This window comes from Guillardia theta, assembly GCF_000315625.1.
Source record: "Guillardia theta CCMP2712 unplaced genomic scaffold GUITHscaffold_84, whole genome shotgun sequence".
NCBI lineage: Eukaryota > Cryptophyceae > Pyrenomonadales > Geminigeraceae > Guillardia > Guillardia theta.
The window spans coordinates 252,312-262,259 of record NW_005434590.1 but is presented as its reverse complement, the minus strand read 5'-3'; the positions used below and the strand labels follow the sequence as shown (position 1 = coordinate 262,259).

Below are 9,948 nucleotides of genomic sequence, written 5' to 3'. Positions count from 1 at the left end.
GGAGGGAGGAGGGAAGGGAGAGGAAGGGGAGGGGTGAAGGGTAAGGAGCAAGGGATAGAGATAAGTGGATGGAAGGTGGCAGAAAAGGTGCGAGAAGAGGTTAGGGCCAGCTAGGCATCTTTTTCTCACCTCTCGAGTTCGCGGGGACTGAGAGAGATCCTGTCGTCGGATGCTGGGCGAGTTGCTGGGCGAGGGCTTCCCAGCTCGCCCTGGCTGGATCGCGGACTTTGACCAGAGTTCTCCTGGACAGCAGGGAGTCAAGACAGAGAGGTAAGAAGGAGGAGCAGTGGGAGGAGGGAGGAGGAGGAGGAGATAGAAGGAATGGGAGGAAGGTCAGGAGCTAGACGACGATGGACGCAAGGCAGGAGGAAGGATAAGAGAGAGGAAGGTAGGAAGGGTGGAGAGGAGAGGAGAGAGGAGAGAGGAGAGAGGAGAGAGGAGAGAGGAGAGAGGAGAGAGGAGAGAGGAGAGAGGAGAGAGGAGAGGAGAGAAGACGTCGGGGGATGGGCAGCACCAGGAGGCTCTTGTAGATCTTGTCAATGTTCTTCCCAACGTCAAGCTTCTTTCTCTGCTTCACGTCGTCGCGGCTCACGAGCTGCTGCTCCTTGAGGCGGATTACCGACTCAAGCTGGTTCCGCTCCTTGTCAAAGTTGACTTTGAGGTCAAAGAGGATCTGCCGACGTAGCTTCTCGCGCTTCTTGAGGTCGTCAGCCTGAGGCTGGATGAGAGGAGAGGAGAGGAGAGGAGGGGAGGGGAGGGGAGGGGAGGGGAGAGGAGAGGAGAGGAGAGGAGGGGAGAGGGAAAGGAGGGGAGGGGAGGGGAGAGGAGAGGAGAGGAGAGGAGATGAGAAAAGATGAGAGGAGGGGGGAGGAGAGGGGAAGGGAGGAGAAGGGAGGCGAGGGAAGGGAAGGGGAGGGGGTAGGAGAGGAGAGGAGGGGAGAGGAGAGGAGAGTAGACGGGAGGCGAAAACTTACAAACTCCTTGACACCTTGTAGAATCTTCTCAGCGGCTTCAAAGGTTATCACTGATGTACAGCTTGTCTTGTCCTGAAGACTCTGCCTGTTTAGCTGGGCGAGGTTGTCATCAGGAGATAGACATGACTCGTCTCTCCTCCGGCACAGGAAGTGAATGAGAAGTCCGCAAACTCTGACAACATCCCACGATTGCTCGTCGAGTTGGAAATAATCTTCATCATGCTCCAGTTGCTCCACATGTCGGATTATTGCCTGTGAACACACAGTCATGGTAAGGATCAGATGTCTCTTTGTGTTCTTCACCTTCGACATCTCTTCGGGAATCATTCTGTTCAGCATCAGCCATCGCACTGAGAGAAATGTCAACATCTTTCAACTCAGGTTGTCATCTAACAACCATGGTGCAGTGTTCGGATCGCTGCGTCAGATTTCTTTCTGCACTTCTCTTGTTCTTGTTGTATTCTTTCGTTTTCCGCCTTGACATTCAACGTCATTCATCGCGTCTCTTCCCTCCTTCCTCCTTCCATGCCACCCTCAACTTTCGTTTTCTTCCTCCCTCCCTCATCCCTATCTCCTTCTTTTCTCCTCATCTATCCCCTCACCTCTTCCTCATCTTCTCTCCTGCTGCTCCTGCTGCTCCTGCTATTCTTCTTCCTCCTCTTTCCTCCCTCGTCCTCCTCCAATCAGCAACATCATGTCATTCACCGTATACCTCATCTTCCTTACCTCCTCCTCCTCCTCCTCCTGGTCCTCCTCTCTCCACGTCCTCGTCCCTCGCTCACCTTCATTTCCCTCATCCGATCATTCATCCTCCTCATCCTCGTTTCAAGGTCTGCCAGTGCATCTGCCAGCACTGTCTTTTCATGTTGTTCTTTTTCCTGAGAGCAAGATGAGACATGAACACGTCTTGAGAGTAAAACACACAAGTTGCTGCGAGAAAATCATCTCTCTGGTGTTGAAATCGACTACTTCTGCAATGATTTGCGTCATGTCAGAGCCAGGTGTGAGTTTCTCCCTGGTCAACCGGCGATAAGATTGTCGATTTTTGCTCTTGCTTCTTTCAAGGTCGCCTTGTCTTCTTCCACGTTGCTCACTCTGCCGCTTTTCGATTCGCACTGGTTGTCAAGTCAGGTATGAGAATAGTTTCAGCTGAAAAAAGGTCGCAGGCACGAAGGATGAAAGGTGTAGAGAGAGCCAACCACTTGTCGTGTGATCAATCATGAAGAGAGGAAGGGAGGTACTGAGGTAGAAAATAAGCAGCAAGGACGAGGTAGAGGAGATAGAGGAGGAAGAGGAGGAAGAGGAGGAAGAGGAGGAAGAGGATCAGGAGGAAGAGGAAGAGGAGGATCAGGAGGAAGAGGAGGAAGAGAAGGAGGAAGAGAAGGAAGAGGAAGAGGGGAGGAAGAGAAGAGGGAGAAGGAGCAGGCAAGCAATGGAAACTCAACCAACTAAAGATGAGAGAATTCAGCAGACAGGCAGCACCTCATGGGTTTCTCCGCCATCAACCTGTAGATAGTCAGCAGGAGAAATGCTCGAGTTTTGACTCCCTTCACCTGAGTTGCAACACTCGATGTCTGAGGACAAGTGGAGACAGAGAGTGCGAACGAAACAGCTTTGTTGATGATGGCGTTTGCTGTTCAACATGTTCATATCGCCAATATCACAAGATCGTCATCATAACAAACTCTATCACAACCGACTCGTCATTATCTCCATCTTCACCTGTCAGCAGCCAGTGCTCGCACGCGTCTCCCTCGATCTGCTCCAGCGCTTGTGCTTTCTCAACGCTGTAGGCAAAACGGATTGCCTGCTGCAGCTCGGAGAGGAGCTGGGGATTCTTTGAACGATGTTCCTGAAGACAACGACCCAGGTCTTCAAGGTCCTGGAGGGGAAGATAAGAGAGAGAAGTACAAGACGTTCTGAAAGATCATGTGTTGTCTCTTCTGAGGGGAATCTAGGTTGCACTGATAACATCCAACAACAGCTCATTGCATCTTGATACATCCCGTCTTGTTCATTACGAGAATGAAGCATCGGTGCTAGAACATGTTGCACTAACGTTCTCACCACTCGGATTCTCGTTGCAATGACGCTAGTGAGATGTTCATACCTCAACTTCTGATTCTCTATGGTAGCCTGTCAAGACTGCAGGTCAGAACTTTCTCAGCTCGTGACGCTACGGCCCTCGCCTTCTCAGCTCTCATGCTCCCCAGTGAAGTCTCCAGGTACTTCACTTGCTCCCGCAGAACACTCTGTCAGCAATCTTGTTGAAAAGACGACAAATCATGAGACGTGACTAACCACAGACTCAAGCTTCTCCAGAAGGCTGATCCTCTCACGCCTTAGGCTGTTGATCTCACCCTCCAATAGTTCTTATCAACAACGAGCATCCCAAACACAAACAGCACAAGGATAAGTCAGCATAGCGCAGATACAAGTGTTTTTGTTGTCGCACGCACCTGTTCGATGCTCAGCAAGCAACTTGTCAGCTGTTCTGCTCCCATATTGCCTCTAAGCAGAGACTAGTAAGCTAACTGTTGCCCCACCAATGGATACGTTTACAATGCCATGGTAGGTACTTGTCAATCCGCTGGGATCTCGCGCCTGTACAGAAGTTGGATGTGTCACAGCATGTCAGTGATCAGGATAGAGCAAACATCTCACAATCTGTGTTTGTTCCATGAAACTCTCAAGTTGTTCTCGACAATCTCTCAACTGCATCCCATTGTCAATATCCTTCGCTTTACCCCTCGAATGTTGTGACCATGCAAACCATGACGAGCAAGAGCTCTCGAGTATAAGAGGAAGGCTCAGCAGAAGCGTCAGCATCTCTTTCCTTGACCGCAGACGTTTCTTTCATGTTGGAGAGCTGAACATCAACCGTCATATCATACCCTCGAGCGGTCAGCCGAGCTATCACCAGCGACTTGCTCTCTGCCTCGTTGCGGTTCTGTATGAATGCTTTGATCGCATTCTTCATCACAGTCGGGTAAGAGACAACAAGATACACGTTGTCATGAGGTCGTACTGTGAAGTCGTTGGACATGACAGCTTTGGGACTGTTGCAATCATGGTAAGTAAGACAAAAGAGGGATCAATTTCACTCACCTTGTCGGGGGACTGTTGACTCGGTCCAACTCCATGCTGTCGTCCGATGCCATAAGCTCGTCGTTGTTGTCCTCTTCTTCATCTACATGGTTCTCCCTGCCATTGCCATGAGCGATCATCGCACACAACACTCCTCCCTCTCCGAACCTCATAACCTCCTGCACGTACTCCAGCATCTCGCTGGCTTGCCCCAGCAGCTCCTCGTTGCCTGCTTCCTCGAAGAAGGAGATGGCGGCAAGGAGACTCATTTCGGCATCTGATCGACAAACTCACACACCAGGATCAAACTTTGAAGCAGGGGGAACAGAGACAGGACACAGGCACCACATGGAAGAGAGTTGGATCTCACAGGGAGAACAAGACAGCAGTGAGGTCAGGAGGAGGTCAGGAGGACAACAACCTTCTGCTCTCCCTTCCTCGAGGTCTTCCCTGGCCTGCTTCATCGCCATGTTCCCCGCCATCGTGCGAGGAGACAGCGGAGCGCCTTCGCCGGCCATTCTCGGCTCCTACAAACTCTTGTGAAACCTGATCTCAGGCCCAGTCAGTACCGAAGCCGGAGCCCGGACACTCTCGGGGCCCGGGGCTCGGGGCCCGGCCAAGGAGACCCGGCGGCACTCTCAGTAACTGGGCCGATTCCCCCGGGCGAAGAAGTCTCAAGACAATCAGTTAATTAAGGGAGCCAAGCGTTTAAAACACACTTGTAAGTTTTAGGCACGTTCATGGGAGCATAGTCATGCGCGGGAGCGCGGGAAGTCAGTTCAAACTTTGATTATAAGGCCCGTTTCCCGCCGGCTCCCAGATTCCAGATTCCAGATTTTTTCATACAAATATAAGTCAAATTCTTTTTTTTCTACTCCAGAACTCAACTATAAGTCATTTTAATTTGAGAATGAAACGATGCGGTTGACTTTCCCAGATTTTGCTTTTCGAATGGGCAGGCACTATATGGAAATATACTATTAGCTCAATCGAGAAAAATTGTTAGAAGGTAGGGAGGGTACGCTGGGAGCATCAAATATGAACAGGCAGTGGACCCACCCCCTGTCAGTATGTATTGAAAGCACCGGTGAATATTTCGGGGACTTTATTCAAATTAGTTTGAATAAAGTCAAAAATCTGGAATCTGGGAGCCGGCGGGAAACGGGCCTAAATGCGATTTACTGAGTCGAATTCAAAGAGACCCCGTGCAGCTGCGTGTTGTATCCTCCTTGGCCTCTCAAGGTTTGAACGGCTTCACTATGTATCCTGTCTGTCTCCTCCACTTATTACCGTACTCCTTCGGAACGCAATGGGCACGGTGCCACGTTGAGCGATTTGATAAACTAACGATCGGTCCGAAAGGATGCGAAGAAGAAGGTCACCCAAAAGATATCCCAAAAGATACGGACCCCGGACACTCTATAATGATCGCCGTTTGGCCTGTGCGACAGTGTCAGGGTCAAGCCTCCTCGACTCTCCTGATTGTCCTCGTACTGATTTTTAACTTAACTTTGAGTAAAGCAGATATATAATGATAATATCATCTAAAAAATATAAAGATACGGACCCCGGACACTATGTGATCCTAAAAAGCCCCCTTTCGTAGGGGTGGTCTACTCCCCCATATCAACGGTCTGATCACGGTCCTAGAACCATGACATGGGACCTTTACAGGAATCAGGTGACCACATCGCGCCCTTTCAGATCTCTTTTGGGCTGTAGTACAAAATCGGCCCTGTAACTTCAGCCCGAGGACGCGCCTACCCCAATGAAGATGATGCCGCGCCGCCGCATCGCAATCCAGCACGTTCACTGGCATACTCCCCAGTCCTCATCCTCATCATCATCTAAATCCTCGTCCTCATCCTCGTCCTCGTCCTCGTCCTCGTCCTCGTCCTCGTCCTCGTCCTCGTCCTCGTCCTCGTCTTCCTCCTCATCCTCCTCCTCCTCCTCCTCCTCAAACAACAACAGCAACAGCGACAGCAACAGCAACAGCAACAGCAACAGCAACAGCAACAGCAACAGCAACAGCAACAGCAAGCCTCCAGTCCTCAGTCACCAGCTGTCAAGCTACCGGCGCATGAGAGTGGACGTGAGAAGTGACGGGCAGGAGCTGGTACAGAATGTCGCGAGTGCCGCCGCATTGTCGCAGGCGTCAGGGCAGAGAGAGTCATGAGTGACAAGGACGAGAGAAACGAGAGGGGGGGGGGGGGGGGAGGGGGGAGAGAGAGAGAGAGCGAGGATAGCGCATTGGGAGGGAGAGCATGGAAGAGCAGGGGCTGATCCGTGTTGCACTAGAAGACTTCTGGGAGCACATAGAGTAGAAGAGAGGATCGCGTGTGTTTGCGATGAACTGTGTGCGGCTGACCCGGAAAGGAATGTCGTAGACTATTTACTCTATGAGTAGGAGGTGTGTCGTAAAAGAACTGGAAATGAACGATCCCAAGAGTGCTGCGCCATCTACCTTGGCTTCTTGCCGCCTTCCTGTCACCTTGACATTTCTTCTTGATCTTTCACAGTCGTCGCGGGAGTGCATGATTGTCTGCCCCAGGTGAGTAGAAAGACCCTGACAGCATCTTCCTGATCGACAAACATCAACAAGCTTTATCACGCAAGCAGATACATGGCCGGCAGTATTCTAAAAGCCTCTCCAAAGCTCTTTCAGCAACATTCCGCAGGAGCTCGTTGAAGCTGCTGTGCTCTTCTCGGTGACTCGCTCTCTTCTCTTCGCTTGACCAGTCAACGAATGGCACAGGATAATGGAAGGCGGTATGCTAAGTCTGAAAGCACACAGAGACAAGCGCGAGTTAGATGCATCGAGACCATGATAGTATCTCACTCATCCATGATAGTATCTCACTGACAACGTGAACAAGCTCTATCACTCCTAGCAGATGCATTGCTCTATGAGCACCAGACTCCCACCTACCCTGCTACTGGCAGCATCACAACTTCAAGTGTTCCCAACTGTCTCTCCTCTACCTCTCTGCCTCCGCTCCTTCTCCTGCCATGTGCTCCGCGGCCTTCTATACTGCTGCGCGTTGCATCCACCTTGGCCTCTCAAGGTTTGAACGGCTTCACCATGCATCGCCCTCTTCTCAGCTCGCGCCCTCCTCCTTCTTGCAAGGCTGCGGCAGGGCTCGCGACATTCTGCAGGAGCTCACAGCCGCTGCTGTGCTGCTGGAGGTATGGCTGTGACTGGTATCACCAGGACAATCGTCAAGAAGCTTCATGGTATCGCCAGAACAATCGTCAAGAAGCTTCATGGTATCGCCAGAACAATCGTCAAGAAGCTTCATCAGCTTGTATGTGTTATCGCGGGAACAATCGTTTAAGTTTGGGTTCAGTGACCTGAAATGAAATCACGCCATTTCAAATCTTCATTCTACTAGACTTTTAAAAAGCTTTCGCGTGTCAACCTCGCTTTCAAGTTTTCTTTTCTTTTTAATTGTTGAGTGAAAAAGATTCAACGGTCGCAGGTTGACCGACCATGGCAAGGGAGGGAGCGGGAGGGGAAGGGGGAGGAGGCGAGGGAGGGTGGAAGGTGATGTGAATGGGCAGGGAGAGAGGAAGAGGGAGAGAGGATGAGGGAGAGAGGAAGAGGGAGAGAGGAAGAGGGAGAGAGGAAGAGGGAGAGAGGAAGAGGGAGGGAGGAAGAGGGAGAGAGGAAGAGGGAGAGAGGAAGAGGGAGAGAGGAAGAGGGAGGGAGGAAGAGGGAGAGAGGAAGAGGGAGAGAGAAGAGGGAGAGAGGAAGAGGGAGAGAGGAAGAGGGAGAGAGGATGAGGGAGAGAGGAAGAGGGAGAGAGGAAGAGGGAGAGAGGCAGGTGGGCAGGATAGACTCGGGGCAACAGCGAGATGGTGAGTGATGAAACGAATTAGGGGGGGAGGGAGGATTGAACATGCTGACAAGAACATGTGTATGAGCAAAGAACAGGGCGTGTTGATTGGAGAGGAATGAAGGGAGATGAATGCATGCAAGAGTGATAAGTGAAACGAAAGATGGAAGGGACGGAATGCTGGAAAATCTTGAGAGCTGTATCTCTTTGATACGATTATCATGAGATCTGATATCTTTGCTTGCTCCCAGTATGATTGACCGAACAAACAAGACGCAAGTTTCTGCCAGCGCACGAGCTGCATTGTTGATGAAACAGGATGCAAACATACGGTCCGCAGCAAGTGCAAGCTTGCTCCGTAAGGCAAGGACTGCAGTGAAGAACCAGGACAACAGCCAAGATGCGCAGTACTCGTTGTCGATGTTGCAAGCAGCTGCAAACAGCTCTGACGACATTATATCGAGCAAACTCCTTGTTTCCTTGGGATCGCAGAACGAGGTCGAGCAGCAAGTACTTGCTTGCAAGGTATTCGGTGCCACCATCTCATCGAGAGTTGAGAATAGGCAGATGTAAGTCAATGCTGCTTGTTTGATGTCTCTGAAAACAAACATGCACACATAAAACACTCATGTTGCACATTCCTTCACAGAAAAGCTCAATCCCTTGCTTCTCCTTTCCTTCAAGTGCCCTTGGCATGATGATCTTGGTTGTTTCTCACCAACTTACAGCTCCTCCTGGCAGGATCGATAAAGACGTCGTCGAGCAGCTCAGCCTGAAAGCCACCTTAGCCAAAGACAACATGATCCGCCTTGCAGCCCTCGTTGCCCTCCGCGTCAGTCCTCCTGCCTCCTCCTCACCTACTGTTCTCACGTGCTTGACAGGCCCTTGTGGTACAAGGAAGACAGGACGCGCTGAGGACAGCAGTTCAGTGCCTTCAGCATGACAGCAACGCGTCTGTCCGATCCGAAGCATCCTCCTCCCTCCTCTGTGCGGCGAGACAAGGATGGTCTACCATGGTCTATGGGCCAAACAGGCAGGAGGGGGAGGATGCAGAGGAGAGAAAGGAAGGGGAGGCGGAAGAGGGGAGGGGAGGGAGGAGAGGAGGGGATAGTGAGGAAGGAGAATTTCCTTGTGGACGGAAGGTGGCAAGGGAGTGGGAGAGAGCGATAGTAGAACGACTCAAGGACGACGAGCCTGACGTGCGAGCAGCCAGTGCTGAGATGATGGGTAAGATGAATATGACATGATCGAGGAGGAGGAGGAGGAGGTGGTGGTGGTGGTGATGATGATGATGATGACGACGACGAGGACGATGATGATGACGACGACGAGGACGATGATGATGATAACGATGATGATACTGATGATGATGATGATGATGATGGGTAATATGATGACGACAATCATGGTGGTAGTGATGATGTCAAGGTCATGGAAGAATGATCTTGGAAGGAAAAGAGGATGAGGAAATTGTATGCAAATGATGTCAACACGATGAAATGAATCAAAGTGAAGGGAACAACATGGTTGCAGATTTTCATGTCTTGTTGTGAGTTCTCCTGTCAGGAATCAGGTTCTCTCATCCGCCTGGGAGATTGTTCCATGAGAAGATGACGGCCCTCGAGAAGCTTGCAGGTGATAAGAGTGGGAGGAGAAACAAATTATCATCAAGTTGTGAGAAGATTTACAAGTCATCATCAAGTTGTAACTAAGATTGCTATCTGAATATTCGTTTTCTGATCAGGATTGATCGACGACCCCAACACAACGACAAGGTTGATTGCTATTAGATCTTGCAAACAGATCGCGGACGCAATCAGAGGAAATGTCAGAGCAAGGTGTCAAACTATCGATAAGATGCTTTTTTCCCTCAGCAGAAGGCTGGTTGACAAAGACCGACTGGTTGCGAATGCTGCAAAGGATTGTTTGTTGTCTCTCAACCCTCTCATCATTGAAAATGCTGATTAATCCTCATTACATGTTTCGTAAGCATTCTCCCCGAGAAATCATTGCCAGTCTCATACTTGTAATCAGAATCTCACGCCACTGTC

General features: G+C 50.7%; 1 protein-coding gene across 1 annotated transcript in view; it reads right to left on the bottom strand.

Moving 5' to 3' along the window:
* Positions 1-1,407, bottom strand: part of GUITHDRAFT_154714 (hypothetical protein) — a 2,327-nt gene extending 920 nt beyond the window's left edge. The window contains exons 1-5 of the mRNA XM_005825385.1: positions 1,372-1,407; positions 1,278-1,324; positions 975-1,226; positions 515-712; positions 130-242 (exon numbers count right to left, since the gene is read on the bottom strand). Coding sequence (XP_005825442.1) covers positions 130-242; positions 515-712; positions 975-1,226; positions 1,278-1,301 — 587 coding nt within the window. The 5' untranslated portion in view covers positions 1,302-1,324; positions 1,372-1,407. The remainder of the gene's footprint in view (positions 1-129; positions 243-514; positions 713-974; positions 1,227-1,277; positions 1,325-1,371) is intronic.
* Between the last annotated feature and the right edge of the window lie 8,541 nt (positions 1,408-9,948).